At 42.2% G+C, this 23,208-nt stretch overlaps 1 protein-coding gene across 2 annotated transcripts in view; it reads left to right on the top strand.

The window, feature by feature from the left end:
- Positions 1-2,249: 2,249 nt before the first annotated feature.
- Positions 2,250-23,208, top strand: part of MME (membrane metalloendopeptidase) — a 40,365-nt gene continuing 19,406 nt past the window's right edge. Inside the window, exons 1-12 of one of the 2 annotated variants that reach the window (XM_051626673.1) lie at positions 2,250-2,726; positions 5,848-6,017; positions 7,334-7,369; positions 12,406-12,567; positions 12,844-12,924; positions 13,689-13,784; positions 13,891-14,009; positions 15,002-15,067; positions 18,217-18,351; positions 20,645-20,746; positions 22,585-22,721; positions 22,816-22,909. In XM_051626673.1, the coding sequence (XP_051482633.1) occupies positions 5,858-6,017; positions 7,334-7,369; positions 12,406-12,567; positions 12,844-12,924; positions 13,689-13,784; positions 13,891-14,009; positions 15,002-15,067; positions 18,217-18,351; positions 20,645-20,746; positions 22,585-22,721; positions 22,816-22,909 (1,188 nt within the window). In that variant the 5' untranslated portion in view covers positions 2,250-2,726; positions 5,848-5,857. Of the gene's footprint in view, positions 2,727-5,454; positions 5,663-5,847; positions 6,018-7,333; positions 7,370-12,405; positions 12,568-12,843; positions 12,925-13,688; positions 13,785-13,890; positions 14,010-15,001; positions 15,068-18,216; positions 18,352-20,644; positions 20,747-22,584; positions 22,722-22,815; positions 22,910-23,208 lie in introns of those variants that run through there. The other variant, XM_051626674.1, reaches the window with a different exon arrangement.

Genomic DNA, 23,208 nt, shown 5'->3' with positions numbered 1-23,208 from the left:
AAGATTAGTTAAGCATAAGGCAACTCAGGAAGATTATAAGAACAAACTATTCTAATCTCTGAATGCAAAGGTTTCATAATTTATTTATTTCAATTCTGGGGTGACGTTTCTGTTGTTGGTTTCTTATCTCAGCTTTGTGAAACTACAGAACTAGAAAGACAAAGGTGAGTAAGAGGAAAGCAAATACTTAAGAGTTTAACAGGAATCAATACAAGCTGTAATCTGGTTTTGGTTCATCCTGGCATTGGGTGTACACCTTAGCATGTGTAGCGTATTTCTATTACTCGAGTGAAGATACAGGTCTCTTTTTATCCCTAAAATTATAGGGCATAAAAATGGCCAAACAGCTAAGAACTTGTAGATGTTCAGATGCAGAGCCTGAAGGTCACTGCAAGAAGGAGTGTGTACAGCACCTAGTGAAAGCCCTCTGTCCAGCTGAGACAACGGGGGTGGGTGGCAGGACAGCAGCGTGTCCCCATCACACCCTCCCCATGGGCTGAGGGGGCACTGGGAGAGCTGGGAGCAGTGGGCAGCAGAACTGTGCTGACCCACCAGCACTTCAGCTGTCGAACTGGCCCAACACCAGGTGCCTTCTCCTGCTGCAAACCTCGCTTCTCCGAGGGCCCACAGCAGCACAGGTAGCAGGTCTCTGCTCGTTCTTAGGCAGGATATGACACTGTTGACTCGATGGGAGTTTTCCCTCACTAAGGCCCAAACAGAAACCTCAGCATCTGACTCACAGATCACACCTCTGGTACCCTACATATGTACAAATGTCTAATGCCCTTTGCCAAGAAGAGATTCTACAAGAGCAGAAATTCTCACACTGCCTGTCAGGTACGTTAGTCCTCTTCAGACTGTTTACAGGCTTCCAGTCAAGTTGCTCCTTGTCCTCTCTCTTTGTGGTGAATTAGGCAACTACAACTTTTCGGTTCATCTACAGTTTTTTTAAACAAGACCTTTTGTGGGGGTTTTTTGCCATTTTGTTCAATCTGTTCACACCCATCACCCCCTGCTCCTCAAGCTTTGTTGTAGTTAAGGCTGTAGAGTAGGCACTGAGTTACAAAATCACATGTATTTTTAATGACTCCTCTATTCTTTTGTTGCTTGTTTTTTTCTGTTGTGTCAAGGTGTTTTTAAGACACCCAATAATGTCAGGACTGACCTGCAGGAGCAGGTGGCTTCTTCTAGGAACCAGAATGGAACTCTGCAAGGATTAATGCAGGAAAGGTTGAAACTGAGATATTTTTATTATTTGAAGACTGACGTGGGAAATTATATCAGCATTTTCACCACTCCTGCCTGTAAGAACATGCAGTATTTTTGTTCTCTAGACTTTTTGAAAGTACCAGTTTTGGTACTTCGTGTGCCTTTTCAGAGAATAAAACCTTATTTGTTCTTGTTCCTTTTTCAGATGTTCATTTTGCAAAAGTGCTACGTTTTTACAGCTCAGTTAATACCTTATCAGTCTCCCCTCTCCACTGCATCTGCTCTGTGGATCATTTTCTGCGCAGTTCCATAAAGAAGTCAAGTGTTCAGTTCCCACCTTTCCCAGAGAGGAGGAAGGCTGCCCCTCTCAAGCAGCAGACATTTTAGTGTGTGTAGCTGGTAATAAAGATTTCAGAAATTTCATCTGCCATTTGTGCCTCAGAGGTAGTCAGAGTGCTTTCAGGAAGGCTGCAAAAGTGAGATACCTGGTTTGAGCTAGAGGAATGACAGCAACTCATCCTGCTGCTTCTCGGGTTTGCTGATTTATTAGTAAAAATGAAACTTAATAAAAAGAAAACTTAGTAAGAATAAAACAAGTATCTTTCGATACTTGGTTGGCTGGGAAATCTTATGACAGAGTGTGGAGCTGCCTCTCCGTGCAAGAAGTCAGAGCCGTCTCCCTCCTGAGAAGAAACCACTCAGTGAGGGAGGATGTAAGCCCGAGCCGAGGCTATGTGACTGCATTCATTTGACAAAGGCAGCGAGGCTGCATGGAAGCAGGCACCAAGCCTTGCAGAGATGCAGCCGCTAACCTTCCCCCTGCATCATCTCTTTCCTACCCTAAACTGAGTGGAAAGCAATGAGAAGCCGGAGAAGGCAGGCAGGAAGGCGCCGGTCCTCTTGCCCTGCAGCTCGGCTGTGGCTTTGCCTACGGCCCCGGTGCCTTCCCCCTCCCGCGGGCAGGGCCGGGCAGAGGTGGCCTCCGAGCCTGCGGTCCGGCTCGGGGCAGCTCCATCGGACATAACGCTCGTCCGCACCGCAGCTCCTTCCCTGCCCTCCACCTAAGCGCTCGGGGAAGCTTTGCGAGGTGAAGAGCGCGGCTTGTCGCTGTCGGGGCGGGGGGGGCTTGTTTGTTTGTTTCCTGCCCCATCACATTTTTACGATCGCAAAGAGGAAGAAGCCTTCAGGTCACCCGGAGAACTGCTGGTCCGGCAGCCCGCAGACAAGGGCTCCTTTGATCGCCAGCAGCTTTGCTCTGCGGCGGCAGCGGCGGGCACCGGAGCGGGGAGCGCCCCGGGCTTTGATGTCCCGGCGATGCCTTCGCCCCGCGGGCGGGCCGGGCGCTGAGCCCCGCCGGGGGCCGCCCGGCGCCCCGCCAGCCTAGCCTGCCCGCCGCCTTCCCCCGGGACCCGCGGGCGCTGCCCCGCCGCCTCCGGGCGCCCCGCGCCGCCTCCGCCCGGCGCTGGCCGGGGATGTGTGTGGCGGCCCGGGGGCCGGACCCCTCCGAGCGGCAGCCGGTGAGTACGGGGAGAGGGACCGGCGGGAACGGGGCGGGCACGGTGGCGGGATGGACGGACGGGTCTGCACGCGGCTTCCTTGCCCCAGCCGTCCTGCCGGGATTTCTGACCGTCCCTACGTGAGGAGCCTCCCTGCCTGTGTGCTCGGGGCACCGGGAAGTTGGGGCGCCGGGCCGGGCCGTGGCTCGCTCGCCCTCCAGCAGCTCCCCGAGCCCGCGGGACGCCCCGACTGCGGCCCCGGCCCGCGGCCCCTCCCCACCCAGGGCGGCCCCGGCCCGCGGCGCCTCCCCAGAGCCCAGCCCGGGGCCGGTGGCAGCGGCGGCAGCGCCGGGCAGGATGGGCTGAGCGGCGGGGCAGGATGAGCTGAGCGGCGGGGCAGGATGGGCTGAGCTGAGCGGCGGGGCAGGATGGGCTGAGCGGCGGGGCAGGATGGGCTGAGCTGAGCGGCGGGGCAGGATGGGCTGAGCGGCGGGGCAGGATGGGCTGAGCTGAGCGGCGGGGCAGGCTGAGACGAGCGGCGGGGCAGGCTGAGACGAGCGCCGTCCCGCTGTGCAGCCCTACCGGGGCAAGAGGCGCCAGCCCCGGGCTGACTGGCAGGATGCTCCCTGGCACTTAGTCGTCCTTACCGGCTGTGCTTCTGCTTTTTACCGTGCCTGGGGTAGCTCGTCTGCACAGCACGTGCTACAGGAGTTACTGGGCGGGGGGGCTGGGAAGTATCTTGTGATGTGCTAAATGTTCTGTAGAGACCGCGCCGAAAACCAAGTAAGCCTTAAGTCGGGTTTTAACATACACATCCCAAACCCAAAAGGTAATGCATTAACTCCCTATGCCGCCTACAGCGGGACCAGTCACAATAATTTCAGCTTTATCCAAGCTTTAGTAGGCAGAGTGGAGGGGATCACAGAAGCGCTAAGAGAGCTGTAAGAAAAGCAGAACACCTGGGCTTGTATCTGCTTAAATTATTCTTAGAGTTTTGCTGTGCTTGCAATTACCACATGAAGAAGCTTTTACCTGTTGTTCGTTAATGCAGATGGGATCAGGTCTCTAAATAACTAGAAGTAAAAATTAGTCAGTGGGATGCCTTTAAACATGAGGAACACTCCTGCAGGAAAAGAAAGATTAGCTCACTTGGAAAAACTTAGCTAACTGCAAGGAACGTATTTGCACATGAAAGGTAGAGGGTTCTTGCTGCTGTAGTGAACTGTGTTTCCAGTCCTCTAAAGACACCATCAGAGTCAGAAGATAAGCAGCAGTTCTTAAATTAGGCTCCAAGTATTCAGAGGATTCTGGGGACTGGTCAGTATTTAGTCAATATAAATAGCATTTTTTTGCTGCTTAATGTGACTGGAAATGAGAAGAGGATCATGGTTAATTTGCGTTTCTATTATCTGTGAATTTATACCTCACAGTTTATGCAGGGCAAATGTCTCTACATAGCTCACTCCTTTACATGGTTCTGTGGGATTTCAGCCCTGTGTCTCAGAAGCTACTTGCTGATTTGACCAAAAAAATACTCAGAGAAAAATAGCAGCTCATGAGGAAAATGAAGGCAGTTGTAGTGGTCCCTATGGGTTTGGGAAGACAGAGGCTGGGCAGACCTTGCAGGCTGGTGGCCTCCCAAGCCATGAAAGACCTGTGATCCTGGCACTGTTAGTCACTTCATACCTCTTGATGTCCATGGAGCAGTGACAAAAGATGAGACACTGAAATCAATGTTCTCTTATTCTTTTAGAGAAATGGTCATTGATCATTACTTAGACAGGTATCGTGTAAACACATGGAACACAAAATCTCTCTTTTCTTAAGTCCATAATACTGCGTTATTTGACATCTTTATATTGTTAATAAACATGCACACCTTAGTAACATGTTTTTGCAGTAGAGGAGCTGGCCTTCTAGGTGAGGTGGACATCAAAGCGAGGAAGACAAATACTGGAAACTAAAGAACACAAAACAGGCAGAAACAGAAGGTCCAGAGGAAGAACAATAACATTCAAGTCTTAGACTTGCATGGATGCAGAAACAAAGAAGGGTTCCCTTACTGCTTCTAATCACAGAGAGCAGGGAAGAAAGGGTGGGATGAATACAAGAAGGGCTGAATGCCCTTAACCTGCACCACTGGTTGGCCTTCTTGTGTCATATTCTCCCCCACTGAATGGAAAGGGTGTGTATTCTATCTATGGATGAAAAGATCTCCAGTAAATGGTGTGAATAGAAACTGTTGAGTTTTTATTGTGAAGCGATGAGCAATACAGGCTGTATGCATGGGCATTGGAATGTCTGTCAGCAGAGGAAGGTCTGGCCCTAAATAAATGGGAGCAGAGGAAGAGGGCAAAGAACAGTGGAACAGCAGTACTGCAAACGGTGGGGAGGTTGTCTCTGAAGAGCGACAGAAATACCATCATAGATTTTAAAATCTACTACTGCATGCACATTCCATGAGCCAGTGTGAGTCCATTCCCACTCCCACCAATTTTACAGGTAGGTGTTGTGCTCACTTCTAATTTACAGTACTCTAGCCTCAAAAGAGAGTACTCATCGCACTTCTTCAGAAATTACTTGAAGACTCACTATCTTCAGTGTGAATTTGACATGCTCCCAGCACAGCCTGAACTATTTATTTTCTGGTTTTAGGGACAGCTGTAAAGCTGTAGTCAAGAATTGCTTATGTGATGTTTTAAGAAATGACAGCAAAGCACAATGGCATATTTTGACCTTTGGCATTAGATAAGTAATTGGTAGATTAAGTTAATTTTTACTTAAGCAGGGAGACTTGCTTTTTGCTTGTGAACTCCTGTACCATCATACAAGATTAAACCCCATGGGTACGTTTTAGAAATAGGTTTGGTTTTATTGGCTTCTCTTGGCTATCTGATTGCCCCTTCATGTGAAGGAAGACCACTCTTCACTTCTCCATAAATGATGAGAAGTGCATGGTACGTACGTGTGTGTGTTTGTGTGTGTGTAAGGAGAGAATTTTTAATTTCATGACTGACCTAGTAGTGTTACAAATACTCTGAAAACTCATCCAGAAAATATCTTTGTACTGTGTAGTCGAGCTAGCTTCAAGAGCTTTGGCTCAGTTTAAGTCCTCCAGTGATTTCTCCCCTTTCCTCTGCAGAGGCTGGGTTATGGGCAAGTCAGAAAGCCAGATGGATATAACTGAAATGAATACTCCAAAACCAAAGAAAAAGCTGCGCTGGAGTGCCCTGGAGATAGGGCTGGCTGTGGTGGTGGTGCTGCTGGCCATTGTGGCCATCACCATGATCATTCTGTATGCAACGTATGACGGTGAGTACACATCCAGTGCCTCTGGAGGTGTGAATATATTTGAACATCCTAGTAGTTTAAGAAATCAGGAAAAAATAATTCAATTAATAGAATCCAGTTGTTGGTATATAGTTAGAAAAATTGAAGTTACACTGAATTAACATGCTGTATTAGAAAAGACTGTGTTGCATGGTAAATATAGCTGTGCTACATAAATATTAAGAAAATAAAATAATGAGGTCAGCTCAGAATTATTTGCCCAGTAATAGAAAATTGTACCTCAAGCAGTGTATAAAATCAGATGATTAATAGCTACTACATCATAACCATATTTCATATGTATGTCACTAGACATTATGGCACAATTACCTGAAACGTAAAGTTGCATCCACACTGCTGGACACTGTTACGAAACTGCTTTTTTCCAGGGAGGACTCACTCATTTGTTCACACAAAGTTGTGGTAAACACAAACATCTGCTTGTTCTGACTTGGCAAACCTTCTGTTTGTAATTAATGCTTCAGTAAGCAAAACCTCTACAAAATACAACACTGCTGAAGAAACTAAACAACAGTGCTTCTTCCATACTCCTGTATATGCATGAAATTTCTGGGTTTTCCTCTTAGAGGCTGTTGCAGCAAGGACTCTTAGTGAGTGTAGTCAAACTGAGAGGTTTGTGGTTCAGCAGCCATACCAAAATATTTTAAAATAGTTCATGGGTAAATACCCTGGTGATTTTTAGAAAAGATAATATAGAGAAGCTAAAATTTCCATTTGGGGTCAAATTAGAATGTTTCCTTACATCAGAAATGCTTTGTTAATTTTAAAGTACTTAGTAACTTTGTTTCAGTGTTTTATTATAGTCTAGTTCAATTATGGAATGGAAAAATGCCATTCTGAAATAAAAAATGTTTCTTTCTAAAGTCTCAAAAGGAAACATTTTCGTGTTCCTGTACCTTGTATTTTGTGTAAGAGACTTCAGAGTGAATGTCTTAGAATTGTCAGTTCCTTTTGTCATTGAAAGGTATTGCTAAATTCAAACTAAGTTTTCAACTGTCTTCAGTCCTCTTTTCTTCAAATTTTATATTATTTTGCCCATAAGATTTTGAAAGACTGGCACTGAATGACCCCAAAGGCATGAAGATGATGGCATTTTTAGAGTCTGATCCTGTAAATATTCACTTAGTGAGTGTAAGGTGCCCATTCTTCTTTATCTTACTGTACATTGCAATTTAATGGAATTCTGAAGTGACTGTCAATGCAAATAAAATTTACAGTAGGTTTTATTATATTTACATCCATTCAAGAATTAAGAATACAATTGTATCCTCTTTTAGATGGGGTCTGCAAGACACCAGACTGTATAAAATCAGGTAAGAATGAAAATTTATACATTTTAATTAATTTATATAATTTTAAACAAAATTCCCACTGTGTAAGTTTCCCATCTAACTGCAGCCAAGTACACTGAGGCATGGGATCTGCTAACCAAAATCATTTTTCTTCGCATATTTCTTCTACAAATGTAAAATCCCGTGATGTGACATTGTCAGATCAGTCATCAGGATGTGCCTCCTTTAAGACTTAGAAACAGGCTCAGCACACAATGCCCCAGCCCTGCACTGCCAGTGTGAGGTCACTGTTACACCTGTGTACCCCTCTAACAGGTCTCTTGAGCATGTTTTTCTGAGAAGCTTCTGAAGTTGGGACCCTGAACTCCCTCCCTTGGTGTTCCTTTCTGGCAGGCATTCCTCTTCTGCTTTTTCCACCCCTGCAGAAAAACTTGGTCACACAGTTCACAAAGCCTGTGGCCCAGTCACAGAGGGTGGAAAGAAATCTAAAATGGGAGCTCAGAACATCGATCATGTCCCAGCACGCACACCGTGACTCTCAGCTCACCAAGCAAACATCTTGCATTTTGTGCAGCCCCAGTGCAGTCCCTTGCTCAGCAACTGCATGTTGTCATCAGCACAGCCTAAATCCAACAGGATTTACTTTGGGTGGTCATCACTGTCTTCTGGTTATGCTACCAAGGTTTTCCTGCCACCATGAAAGCTCGTGCTGTGATTTGAGAAGTAATCAAGTCAGGGATCTAGTCGGTCTTTGAAATCTCTGAGTATGCTCCTTTTCAGCTAAATAAGCATATCTGTTAAAAGAAGTTCAGACTGTGTAATCATGAATGAACTCAAAAAGGAACAGCAGGAGGTCTGGAGAAATAAGGCATAATGTAAACTGAAGATCTATCAAAAAGTAGTTAAATTAATTAAGCAGAATAGTTTTACTCTTTTATGCTTCCATTACAAGCTTTAACAGCAAGTATTTAGGGAATAAAACATTCTTGCTGATTGTTAGATCCTCAACAAAGAAGTAAAATTGTGAAAGGATCCCAGTAAGGACATTGATGGGGAAAAATGGCAGGCTTACAAACTTACAGAACAGTGAAGAAGGAGCATTTTTAAAAATATAAATTGCCTCAATCCAACAGAGATAATAATGAAATACAAAATGAGGAAAAAAAGGGTAGATAGACTAAACTGTCCCCAAAATAGAACTGTAGAGTGTGGTTCTAATGTCAAACTCTCTTTTAATTTTTCACTAAAAACAGCCTTATTTTATTCAGACATTTATCTCATTTACTGATTGTCATCTGCTCCATATTCTACAAGTTGTCTAGTTCAAACATTGAAAGAGTAAGTCCTAAAGAAATGGTGAGAATTCAGTCTCAAAACATGTTCAGGGCCAGGGCAGTGCTATAAATGTGCTCTATGGAGGTGTTTTCTGCTGAAAATGAGCTCACATAGAGCTCTTGTGTAATCCCCATTCTGCTGCTGCTATATAGGACATGAAAACTGCTCCACTGCAGACAGAGGGACTACTCTGTGAGTAACTACTACTACGTGTGCAGCCTGGAACACATATTTACAACTGGGCAAAAGGCAGTTTTTGTATTTTACCAGCTGCTAATCTGCAGTATCTACATACCATCCTGTAAGGTCCTGGGAGGCAATGAGTGTCTCTTAGGAAGTTCTGGCTGTGGAGCTGTACCTCAAGGAAGGTCTGAACAGAGGTGAAAGCTGTGATGTCATACTGGAACACTTCTGACTTCATGATCTGTAGCCTTAGTGTGTGTTCCTGCCTAGCAAGGCAGCCAGAAGCAGCCAAAAATCTGCATGGTCAGTTAGAGTGTTGTAGCAAAGAACCTCCCAGCTGGGGTCAGGGAGCCCCTCAGGACATTTGGCTGTGCCAGCCACTGCCCAACTTCCTCTCCACATCTGTAAAGGACTTAGAATGGATGGAAATGGCCAGTTTGAATTTAAAATTGTTATTTATTCGCTCAGCCAGGATTTACGTGTCCCACCATGGTATAATGCATTCAAGGTAGAAACTGCAGAAGTTTTGGACCTTCTCCACACTTATACAGCCAGTGCATGAAATACAATCAGGAACAGACAGAAGTGAAATGGGGATGCCTTGCACTAGAACTGGCCAATACTGTGACAACTGTTTGCAGTGAATTTCAAAATTTTGCAATAGGTACAAGCCACTGAAAAAGAATGAAGATACTGACAGAATTTATAGTACATTTAAAAGAGGAGCTTCAAATATATGACCAGAAGAAAAAAAAGGAATGAAAATTCAATTGCTATGCACAGGGTAAAACATCAGTAACTGCATGATAATGCTGTCAAGGTTTGTCAAACCCACTGCAGTGCAGCATGTGAAGATTCCATGGGATTGGTACATTTTTTGAATAGGCTGACATACTCTGCTGATTCTCCTGAGCTAGGACAGCACAGGCTTATGAGGAAGAATAGGGAATTTTGGTATCTCTTCTATCAGTTTCACCTGGGTAAGCATATTCAGTTTCTCCTATGTCCTTCCCAGGTCACTGGTTGTTATGTCAGCTTATATTACTTTATTTGTAAGCTATTAAAGCAATAATTGGCAATCAGGACTGCTACAATAAAATTAATCATTGAAAGTAATTGAGGTAAGGCTTTGTGTTCTTTAGTGAGTCAGGAAATCAAATAAACAAGTGAGAACAGGAACAAACCCAAACATTCAACAAAGCAATACTGAGGACTAATGAGGAGTTTTATCTGTATTTGTATGTGTATAAATTAACCTGTATTAGAATTAAAGTAAGAAAATATTCATCAGTCTCACACTTCTTATCTCTAGAGCAAAAATGTCTCCATGCATACTGTCAGGAACTTGCCATAAAGCTCCTTTGGGCACAAGTAGCAACTTACAAATAACTGCTAATGATTGCTCAGATTTACACAAGACATAGGTTTCTCCTGAGGTTTCATTTTGGGTATTTTGTTTCGTTTAAAAAAAAAAACACCTAAGTCACAAGTTAGTGGATATGAACCATCTTTTTTTGGTGTCAGAAGGTTTCTCTCTCCTACCAGTACTTTTTGGCTGGGCTGGCACACTCCTCTGAATGATGGGATGTCTGGTCCTGGCTGTTAATCTTTTTATTGCTGGATTAACACATGCCAAAATAATCCAAGGGACAGTGTTGCCCTTCAGATGTTGCTCCAGCCTAGCAGAGGTTATCATAAGGATACCCTTAAAACAGGAGGAGTTAGTAAAAAATTGCAATCTTCCGCTTTTACAGCAAATGGATGAAGCTAGGGTAGGAGAAAAGTGCACTACTCAAAACGGTCCCCTTCCCCTAAATGAAACAGGACAAACTAAGCAGAAACAAGTACCAGAGCTGACACAATCACAGAACAGTTGGGGCTGGAAGTGACCTCTGGAGACCACACAGTCCAACGGCCCTGATTAAGGCAGAGTCAACTAGAGAAAGTTGCTCAGGATCTTGTTTGGTCAAGTTAGGTTGTTTTCCAGATGGAGACTTTGCAACCTCCCTGGCAACCCATTCCAGTGTTTGAGCACCCTTATAGTAAGAAGGTTTTTTTTAAGTTCAAGAGGATTTATTTTGTTCTTATTTCTGTATGTGCTTATTGCCTCTGGTCCAAGTTTACAGACAGAGAGGGAATTTCATGCTCTAATTGACTGGACAGTAGGACTGGATACTTGGCTTTCTCAAGAATGGGTCAAAGGGTCAAACCTAGTAAAAACATGCCTAAGTGCAGACTCTCTGGCTGTTGGCATGATTCGGTAGCCTTTCAAATTGAAGTCAGCCTGCCACTGGCTCCAAAGGAAAAGAATCAGGTGCTGGGCACTGTACCTATTCCTGCAGTGGTTTTTATGCCACTACAGCAGTCTAAAATTGAAAATACAAGGGTTCGAGGTTCTTTTCATCTTTGAAACACTGGAGCATTGTAAAGCCATCAGATGTTGGGCTAAAATACAACACTCCTAAGCCAGTTGAAGGTTGCTATAAAAATGAGGCAGGGGATGGGGAGGAGGCAAGTCAACATAAATACCAGCCTGTCTGTCCACCCCTCCTTTCCACCAGTAGATGTGGAAATATTGAAAGTAATGGAGAAAAAACTATAAATATTTGACTCACCCATGTGGGAGGAATGAACACTTGAAATCACAAGCCTTAGCATTTACTAAAAATAATGTCTGAAAAATGGGAAGGATATTCAGTATCCTGGGAAATTCAGAGGTATCACTAGCTCTTGCTTGGCTCCTAGGATCTCTCCTCTCTGTGAGAGACCTTGTGCCAGCACACGAGTGATGAAAGCAGTCTAGATGGAAGAGGAATAAAAACAAGAAAAATCACAGAAGGTTTGTGAGCAACAGCTGGGAAACACATCAAGGAATCAGATCTTGGTAGAGGATCCCATGTCAGGACAGTAACTGGTTAATCTTTGACAAGTCACTTCAAGAGGGTCAACTCACAAAGCCAGATTGACAAAGTCAAATTTGACAAGCCACAGCAAGAGGCATTATCAGTTCTAGAGTAAAATGTGGAATAAGTCTAAAAAAATCCATGTAGATTCAGGAAAGTACTGATAGGAAAACTTTCTTGACAGGAATTTATACAGCACAACAAAGTCACTATTGAAACAGACTGGATTCAGCTGAGCCTACATCACACTTAGTTACTTAAATTGTATTACGGAGGATACTTAACCTCTGGTATGTCTTGTGCTTTTAATGTTTCTCCATGTTTCAATACAAGGAAGTGTAAGTCAGTAAACAAAACATCTTACATTTAATTTAAAACCAACCAAGCACTCACATGGGGCAGAAACATCAGTCACTTCACCCGTCAGTAAACACAGACAACAGAAAAAGATTTGTGTTATGGGCAGTAAAGGCCCAGTTGTTCACTGAACAGTACTTAGTTTGGGCTAGAGCATTCAAGTAGGCTTGAGCCTATTCTAAACTAAATATATATATTACTTCCCTCTTGGGAGCAAACACATGTATCAATGTGCTTCCTCTAAAGACTCTTGATGCTGTGATCTGTCTTGCATTACAGCAGCCCGAATCCTGCAGAACATGGACAGCACTGCCGAGCCCTGCAATGATTTCTACCAATATGCCTGTGGGGGGTGGCTGAAGAGGAACGTCATTCCAGAAACCAGCTCCCGTTATAGTAACTTTGACATTTTAAGAGATGAACTAGAGGTTGTTTTAAAAGGTCAGTGGAGTTTATGTTTGTGGACTATATAAAGTTTCTCCTTTGGCTTACATGTTATCCTAATAAAATGCAGTTGACTAGCAAAGCTAAAATACTAACAAGTGTTTCAGTTTCTTTTTGTTTGGTTCAGGTCAAATCTACCACAAACTGTTCTCCTGGAGAATGCTGAGGAAGCCGTGCTGTTGTGGCTGACACTGGAGCAGGGCTGCCCAGACTTCAGCACCTTTCCAATTAATTACCAGCTATTCAGCTATATTTGGTGTCTGTGTGTTGCAGATGTCCTGGACACACCAAGCAGCAATGACATAACAGCAGTGCAGAAGGCAAAAACTCTTTACAGATCATGCATAAATGAAAGTAAGTGTCTCCTGAATTTACTGCATGTGGGATACATAAATGTAATCCACAGAATCCCATCTTCACAGTCAGCAATACCTATATCCTCCAAATTTCTCTGCATACATTGTCAGAAAGTCTTTGTGAAAACTAAAATGTGTAATTTCTATAAAGTCAGGTAAGAATGCCAATAATAAAATCAGTATCATGTCTCCTGTTTTAATAGCTTTTCTATTTTAAGTAACACTACATTACTCTTCAGTTACCAGTTTGCTGCAGCTATTTAAACTCAAATTCTTCTCATTACATGGGAGTTAACTTCTTTTGTAGAAATTATCAGGTCTGAGGTGCAAAATAACTGGCATACCAGCCTTCTAGAGAGACAAGGATATAATTTATTTCAAGACTTTGAGCTCGATGCTGCCACTAGAATGAGGAGCTGTAAAACAGTTAGCAGTGCTTCCAAATGGTGTTTCTGTATTTTCTGTAATGTTATTAATACTTTTCAAAACTACTACTTCAAGCTGTCTGCAGAGTGAAAACACAACAGTTCTTCGATGTCACAATGGTCACAAGGGTTTTGCATATGCTGTTTGCAGTCATGACTGAAACATGTTTTTTAAATTAAATGTTAAAGAACAATGTAAAAACACAACAGAGGATACTTCTGTTGTGGTGATGGTGAAGATATATTTCTCAGCTTCATTATTCTGAACTCACTTTGATAGTGTAACATTTCTACGTTTTAAAATGTCATGGTAACTAATTTTATTTTTTTCCAAAAGCTGCCATTGATGGCAGAGGTGGAAGGCCTTTAATCAGTTTACTGCCAAACGTATCTGACTGGCCTGTAGCAACAGCTAACTGGGATTCTTCCTATGGTAAGATAATCTGTGTTTATTGCCTTTTACAGTTGAAATTTCTAAATTATTGTATTTTTCATTGCTTACCAAAAATAGAGACAGAGTATACCTTTCATTTGCTTAGGTGCTGCTTGGACAGCTGAGACAGCTATTGCACAGCTGAATTCCAGATATGGAAAAAAGGTCCTTATTAATTTTTTTGTTGGCACAGATGATAAAAATTCCACAGCCCACATCATTCATGTAAGTCTCCTTGGGTGGCATTGTCTTGTTGATCATAAAAATGCAGGAAAATAACCTAATGCATAGACAGAAATGTTAACCAGGAGAAACATCAGTGATTTAAATATTACCAGAGTATGTTGTCAATGAGTCTGGGAATCTATGTAGTTTTCAAACCTAAATTATCAGTTTCAGGGTGTACTGTCCATTCTCTGAGTTAACATCTTTATTCTGTGCACTCATACGCTGTTACTTTCAGTGAGGTGAGAATAACAAGACCCAACTGATGTGTACACTGGGCAGAAGACAGACATGATCTACTTATATATGCATGCAAGCAAATAAGTAAACATGATTTCCTTACAATGTAACTTGGGCAGAAAGCTCTGTCACTGAAAACCTGGGCTGAGGTCCCAAGGGCAGGAAGCTTCCATGAGGGGAGCTGTGTTTTTACATGGCATTCAGATGCCAAAGCACTAAGGGGACCTGCAGGCAGCTGGCACAGACATGGAAGTGGCTGAGGACATTTGCATAAGGAGAGTGCCCTGCCTGTAAATATAAGATGATCTCTGGAAATGGAGAATCCAGAGGATGACAGTGCTACCTATGGTGACTCCTCACCAGCTACTCCTGAGACGCAGCGGGTACAAGAGCACAGGTCCAAGTCAGTGGGTGGATGGATCCTTGACTCTACTGCATGTATCAATTTCAAAGACACAGCAACAGCCTTGCTGGGGACTGTGTTGTCTCCTGTATAGCCACAGTTTTCACACTGGTTACACACAGCGTGACTTGTTCAGCAACAGGAAAAAGGAGACTGAAAAGACAGACAAAAAGTATAAGCGGAGTGAAGAGAATTAAAAGAGGAGAATAGGATGAGAGATAAAGTCCCCTTTGGCCAGGAGGTAATTTGGCAAGAGCAAAGCATCAGCAACCTCTAAGTGAGTAAAGAAGAGTAGAATGCTATGCCTTTTTGTCCTTAAGCACCTTTTCATTTTCATTTGAATCCCTAGATTGATCAGCCTGGGCTTGGTCTGCCTTCCCGTGACTACTATGAATGCACTGGTGCGTACAAAGAGGTAAGATGAAGCTGACAGCTCACCGACTACATTTCAGAACTTGGAGCCTATCTTTCAAGGCAGACACATCCTTAAGGGTAGGGACAGGCAAAGAACAGGAGCAGTACTTCCCCAAAGAGATTCCAGTACTGCCTCTGGGGAACTTCACTGGGAGAACTGGTGAATAATGATAAGCATTTAAACAAGGTTGCTCTGCAGGGCAGAACAGCATGTGTGACAGACTGGAGAAAGAAATCTAACATGGGTGGGTGTGCAAGAAGAGAGAGCCAAGAGGAAAACAAAGAAGATGCAGAGAAAGGAGATTAAGGGCAAGCAGAAATGAGTTAGCTGAGAATGGGAGGGAGGTAACAAGTCTCCTGAAGATGAGGTGTTATTATATTACACCATGAATGTTAGTGACCTAGTTTGATCCTCCTGGCTGCACTGGGAGCCCAGTATGTACCAATTGTCTCTGCACTGGATGAAAAGACTGCACATCCTCTGGCATCACTACACCCCAGACATCCCAGCCTGTCTCCCTCCCTGTTTCCCCTTCCCTTCTCTTCCATTCCTTCTGTAATCAGTGACCACATATGTGTGAGGAAAGTAGCAGCTTTTCCACACAATTCCTGCATGATTATGCAAGTCAGAAGAGGAACAGCTACTTGACGTCTTAGGACCTATTGGAAGGAAATAAATAAACATGAAGAAACTTTAGCTTTGTTACACAGCTTCTGCCAGGCTTCACAGCTGAATCAGGAGGTCCCTCATAACTGTCAGAGTTGTATTAAGACAGAATATGAGTGCTTATGGATCAGCTCTGTTCTGTCTCTACAAAAAAATATGCCATTTTTAAACTAGGATCAACTGGCATTGATTGGCAAGTGCTGTGGTTGCCAGTGGAGTTCATGTGGGCTACTCATCTCACTATTAGGCTTAGAAAGAAAAAGAACCATTCAGAACCAAAGACACACTTTTCTGCATGAAACATCTGAAAAAATCACAGTCCTGTAAGACAACTGCTGAATGAAAATGCAGCAGCTAAAGTATGTGAAACCATAGAAATGGCTTCAGATACCTAAAATCTCATTTGGTCTTCTTTAATTAATATTTAGTTATTATTTATATGCATTTTCATCAACCTGTTAGCACTCACACTATGTATCCCTTGTTACTAATCTTGGATGTGCTTTAAATCCTTGAGAGCTGAAGTGCATGGATTTGCAGGAGTCATGTGGTAGCTGGAATTGCCACTGCAGTAACCTTTAATTAGCCAGTTTTCTTCTGGGTCATTAAATGCAGAAGCAATGAGAAAGCATGCTAAACATTTTGGGTTTGTAGGGATTTTGCTGACATGCAAACAGTTAATGATCTAATACTCACTACATTTAATTACAGGCCACATGCTAGTAAAGATAATCATTACCCTATTAGCTGTTCAGTTACATTTTTACCATGTGTGAGGGGCTCAAAGGAGCTGGTTCACCTATCCCAGTTTGCTCCCTTCCTTGTCCTACACCCACTGCAGCATTAAATTCAATTCCCATTCTAATCTCTGACCTACCTGAATTTACCACACTGCTTGACACTGCTGGGACATAGAGGAGGAAGTCTTTTAAGAGCCCAGACATTTATCACTGAGAGGCAGACTCATTCTTCCAAGCATGAATATTTCAAGTGAGAGACGTTCCTCCTTTCAGTCCTGGACGTGGAGAGCAGTCTCTGCGTGGCCCTGCCTGCTGCTGTGTCACTCTACTCTTTGAGCTCCATGCAGCATAAGATATACCAGCCTCCTGCACTTTAACCTCTGGCTTCCTCAGGACTTCCCACCACAAAGCTGCAAGTGGAATCTGTGGACTAGTTATTTTAAAAATCTTTTTCTCTTGTGAGATACATGACTCCTCTGCTCATACAGGAGTTACTCTAACATGTAAGCTCCTACTAAAATATCTGACAGTTTTTTACAGTCCACCTGAAATGCGCTGACTTGGTTCTTTGCTACCTGACCATACAGTCATCTGCAGTTCAGGCCCAAAAATAACTCCATTGACTGGTCTGTTGACTCACTGGTTGGGGTAATGTCTGTATTGAATTTTTATAAATTGCATGTGGATATTGTAAAATGGCATTTACAGGCTTGGTGTGCACTCTCTTTTGTGAGTTGTTGTAGCTGTCAGTGGTATCATAGGCTTTTCTCTTTCTGGTAAAATAATCCATCCTGATTTAAAATAACACAGTCCAGTCCTTCCAGCTGCTGTGAGGCACCTGTCTTTTTGAAGGGACTGTTGGAGCTTTTCAGGAGCTGCTCAGGGCTTCCCAGGGCATATTTCTACCAAGAAAGTTGATGATATGTATGCCTTATTAATCCTAGGGTTCATCACTGGTTTAGCAGGTAATGCTATTTTGCATAAAACAGATGCATTATTAGCTGGCTAATATTATGCATTATTATTTGATTTTAAAAGCACACAAAACCCAGCATTTTTTGAGAAGCCGTGAGTGTGGCTTATCCAAGAGGAATTCAAATAATATTAAGGTCCATAAAATATGAGATGTGTAGGTATTTGACAGTGTAACATTTAAGAGAATATACTTCCATATTTCCATTCTTATCCTCAGTGAGTTCTGATCTGTTAAATTTAATGTATATACTATATTGTCTGGAGTGTGTCTGGCTCTACTAAATTTAGATGCAGCAACATGACTGCTAAATGTTCCAAGAAGCAATAGAGGAGGGATGCTGCTTCTGGGAGTAATTTTCCCACAATGCTAATTCAACACAGTCCATCAGCATTTCTCTAGGTTTTATGTTTCTGGGAACATTGCTCTTTGGAAGTGGTATTTTGGGGAGTTGTAATTAAAGGGAGCTAGAAAAAACAAGGGTGATGGTTTAACTATGGATGTCTAAATGTCTCATTTTAAATAATGAAAACACAGAGCAGTAGTTGAGACTGTTTAGCTTTGAACAGTGCTACAAATTATACAGCAATTTTCCATGAGGGAATTTTCAAAGTTAATTTCTGTTTGTGATCTAACTGTATTTCAGAATAAATTACTATTAAACTGTTTAAGAAAGGGATTAAGAACTGTAGTTCACAAAAATGAAGATGAAATCTTAATCTATACTTTGAAGCATTTTGGTTTTTAAATGTTTGTATTTTTTCCCACAGGCATGTTCTGCCTATGTTGACTTCATGATTTCTGTAGCTAAACTAATCCTACAAGAAAGAAATATTCCTGTCAATGAGAGCAGGATTTCTGAAGAAATGAAGAGAGTTATGGACCTGGAGAAAGAGATTGCCAATGTAAGAAAAATATTTTTAAAGCATCCTTTAAATAACTGACTCTTTTCTTAATACCTAAGAAAGCTAACTGTAAACTGTTACTTGCTAATATTATTTTGTGGGACCAAAGCTGACCAAAAATGTTTGGGGCCTGGAACACCTAAGAGGAACACATAGTAAGGCAGACATGCCTTCTAACTAGCAGGGGAAAATATTTGGGTTAGCTGTTTTCCAAATAGCAAAATGTTTTATCCTAATCTTCAGGAGATGAAAGAGAGACTTGGTTTCTGTTTAGTCTGGTTTAGAAAGTGAGTGTTATGAGATGCTTTCAGGCCTTTTCTCCCTTTGTCCTTTTTCCCCATTATACCCTGGTTAGTTAGCAGAGCAGCAGATTCCCGACCCTTGGCCTGCCGTGTAACACAAAGTGATGTTTGTCCTGCACAATGCTGATTGTCCCAAGTGCATTTTTAACTAAACACTGTTCTCCATTAAAGTATGGCTTGGAGAAATAGCTAGAATTTGAACTTGCACAGATAAAAACTAATGGAGATTAGAGCATTCATGAACAAAAGCATGGGTTGTGATTATTAAATGTTTCAGAGGGACCTGAAGCTGAGGATGACTGTAAAACAAGCCAAATACAAATCTATCTTCAGCTGTTTTTCAAGTTACATTGATAGTAAGGGCACATGTTTTGCAGAGGAAGACCTTTCTCCCCCATGTGTGTAAACTAAAACCATCTGATTTTGATTGTCTTCACATTTTCCTGAGAAACACACCTCTGGGCTTAGATCAGAGATGGAAAATTATTACAAGAAAAGCAATGAATTGGAGGAAGATTTGAAGGGGAATTCAAAAGGAAACTCCAACTGCAGTGTCTCTACAGCAGCTGCTGCTGTTGGAGGGTACAGGTGGTGGTGGGTGAGCTGCTGCTGCCTCTTTTCAGCAGCTGTCATCAGAACTCAGCACCAGCCTGAACGCTGCTGGAAGAGAGCTGGCATTGTGCTCTTGGGACTTTGTTAAAGGAAACACAGAAAAAAATGCTGAATGCACAATAGATTAGGAAAGAGAAAGCAAAAGAGAGAGCTTTAAAAAAAAAAAAAAAAAGGAGGATGGAGAGATAAAATCAGACTTGGCATGACTGATTTTTCAAAGCAGTTTAAATGGGTAAAATCTACTATTCTCACTCCTGACTGAGTCAGTTAAGAGTACTTGAGGCAGCAGTGATGTAGGTTCTCTCAGGAATTACTCTTATGGATCACAAGATCACTATTTTCTTGTAGTTGTTTGTGTACCTGCATTTTCTCTCTTTGCCATCAAAAAAAAAGTGGAAGTTAACAGGGGATGGAATATGAGGGGAGCAAGTACTGCTGCTGTCCCAAGGTACTTCTGCATGAGAACAAAGGTATGAAAGAGGATACAGGAATGGACTTCAGAAACCTGCAGAGGCATCCTAGCAAGGGACACACTGGTATTTGGGGAAAACTAGGGGGATATCCAGGAGAGTATTCAGAGACCAAGGGAGCAGTTACCATTCAGTGTTGGTTTTGTCTCCTCTCTTCTCCACTGTCCACATCCTAATTCCAAGACATTCCTGCTGACATTTGCTGTCCAGAGACTGCAGTGATTAACTTGCCCCATAAAGCACGACCACAGACCCAGTTCTCTGGCAGCTAGGCAGTTTTATTGCCTGTAAGAAAGGCCTAATGCAGTCGTGCCATGAAGGTACGAATGTCCACACAGTTCTAACACACTGGTACCAAACCACCTTGCCTGGGCTAACACAAAGCTCACTGAGTTCTGACTGTTTCTGTACTGTGGTTCCAGCAAGAATGCATGGACAGCCCCTGCATCCTGATCAGAATGGTCACACTGCATTCCTACCACTCACCCTGTATTCAATACATTCAGCTCCTTTATTCCCTTCTCCCAAAATTTTACACCTTGCATCATCCCATGAACATCATCAGCACATTTCTGTGTTGAGTGTATCTGGTGGTTCCAGTCAGAGCTCCTGCACAGCCTGAGCTCTTGATGCTGTAACACAAAATAAATCCCAAAAAGTAAAGCTCCATTTTGCTGTCAGAAATTTAGTTCAATTACTCTATCCTTTTATATACTTTTTATCTGTAAAATGCTGTCCATATTTACATGTAAGGCACTTTACAGTTAATACAAACTTAGAGTAATGCATGAAGCCAGAAAGACTCTTCTTCTTTCTACATCCACTTACCAAAATTCCTGTGAACTGACCCAGTGTACTTTGTCATTTTCTCTTTATTAACTTTTAATTATTATTCTCATTATTAACTAGGCAACAACAAAATCTGAAGACAGAAATGACCCACTTCTGCTGTATAATAAAATGACTTTGGCCCAGCTCCAAAACAACTTCTCATTGGAAATTGATCATGAAGTGAGTGAACAATACTCTGATATTTTAACCTCTAGTTTATGACTGATGAGATGAAACAATGAGGCTGACAATTGTTTCTTTTCAAGACCTTTCTTGAGTTTACATGTATTTGAAATTGAATAGGATACCTGACATGCACACTGTAGTACCTCAACATCTGATGACACTAAACTATATATAGAAGACTGTGCTTTTGTACCCACTGTTTTTCCTAACTTGAAGGCAGATCTTGCCCCTCTGTTTCAACATAATTAGATGGAAAAGGACAAAGGAACAACAAAAAAAAATGAGCTTGACTTGTGATGGATTCGGGATGGTAAATCTTGCAAAGCTTGTACTTACACAACGCTTGCTGGAAATCAGGTGCATCCTTTACAGAGTACAAATAAATTCCCTTCCTATAATTACCACAGCAGCTCCAGAGTGCCCAGGACAAAAGTTAGGATGGTAGCCACCAACTGATTGAAATACATTGCAGTGTGACTATTCAGGCCCTCTTTGTTTATCACAAGTTCAAAACAAAAAGTCCTGTTTGTCCTGCATTCCCTCTGTAAGATGGGCTCCCAAAGCAAGCAGAGAGGAGCCCAGGAAGTCATGTCTATGACTCAGGAAAATTCTCCTCACTCCTCCCACTGCAGCTCCCCAAGGATGTCTGAGCTCTGCCTCTTCTCTTACCCCGAGCCGTGTGCCATTTGTGCAGTATAACCTTTAATTCCTGGCACCACAGAGTCTAGCTGAAGAGCAGCCAAAGGCATGATAACAGAGGTGTGCCTCCTCAGGAACACCATGTCTGACCAGACCTGGGGAGTTTTTATCATAAATGCCTTCTGCCTCAGCACCTGGCACAACAGGCAGGCAGGGAAGCACTGTGGGCTGAGTGGAAGGGAGCACCATGGAGTCTTTTGAGGCCAGTGAGGTACTTTGAAATACTATTATTCCTACTACAATTTCCTAATCACTGTTATTGTTATTGACTTGAATTCTTCATCTTGAAATTATGTGACAGTTCACTTCTGCCTGGCTTAATTTGCTTCATTATTTACCTTCTCCCACAGGTCTTAGTTGAACAGTTGCCATTACATTTGTCAGAATGTCAGAAACTGACTTCTCCTGTCACTGAATGGTATTGCCCTGGTTATTTTTAGTTCCTGGGGAGTGTTACAGATCAGCAATAATCATCTGCTCTAAATTTATCCAAAAATGCTCAAAAGACACATGATGGGAGTTAGTAGTGTTGTTGTAACAGTCTAAGGATAGAACAGCAATTATTCCCAAGATTAGCTTGAAGTCTGCTTCTTCAAACCTGAAGTGATTCTGTTCCTGAAAGATTATCTGCTCTCCTCAGCCACATTAGTTTGTCTGATGAATAAAAGTTTCCTCTCAAAAGATACAGACTGGGAAGAATCACCAATACTTTTCAAAGTAATAGGCATAACAAAACAAAACAAAAAAGTTAAAAGAAGTACAAAGATTATTTGATTTTCTTACATGTAACACCTTCCTTTTCAATACTCACGTGACAACTGAACAGTTTACTTAAAATGTAATTTCTGCTTTTCCAGACTAAAAGGGTCATCACATTTTTTACTGTATTACTTTGAAATCAAAACGTCTCACCCCTCTCTGCTAAATACCACCCTATTTTAATAGGATTTTAGAGCACAGAGGATAAGAATTACCTCAGATCAGTTATTACGATGATGTCTCCATTTGCAAGTAGTGCAGGAAAACCAAAAGCAGAGCATGGGTGTTATGCAAACATATTTAAACTAGAAAAAACTGCTAAATACTGTTTCTTTATTATTTAACCATGTAATAATGCTTATTGATTTTTCCAGGTATTCAACTGGTCAAAATTCATAAATGATATAATGGCAACTGTACAAATTAATGTTGATAACACCGAACATGTCGTTGTTTATGATCCAGAATACCTGATCAAGCTGAAGTCTATCCTTAATAAATATACTCCCAGGTAGGTGATTTAGGTATTTTTGTAATTTGCACTTTTATTGCCAGTACACTTAAAAAGCCTAAAAACATTACAAGCTTATTCTTCTCTTAAACAGAGACCTTCAAAATTACATGATCTGGCGATTCATAATGGATCTTGTGAACAGCCTAAGCCGTAATTACAAGGACACAAGGAATGCTTTTCGTAAGGTGAAGACATCTCCTTTTAAGTTGTAAAGGTGGCTTTTATGAACCACAAAAGAGAATTTTTTAATGTAGCTGTAGTGTACAAAAATTACATGTATTTTGAATTTTGCACACAAAAGCTGGATGTGTTTGCTGCAGCTTCTGCTGGAGTGCACACATAATGTATGAGATACATGCCTGGCAGCTGTTGAAAAGCACTGTTCTGGTACTCAGCCTCTGTGTTTTTCTGAATCTAAATTAATCCACATTTTGTTAACAGAACAGTGCCATTTCTTTGGAAATGATTACTCAACAGTTCTGAC

Source organism: Apus apus, chromosome 8 (genome assembly GCF_020740795.1).
Source record: "Apus apus isolate bApuApu2 chromosome 8, bApuApu2.pri.cur, whole genome shotgun sequence".
Classification (NCBI taxonomy): domain Eukaryota; kingdom Metazoa; phylum Chordata; class Aves; order Apodiformes; family Apodidae; genus Apus; species Apus apus.
This window is presented reverse-complemented; position numbering and strand designations above follow the sequence as displayed.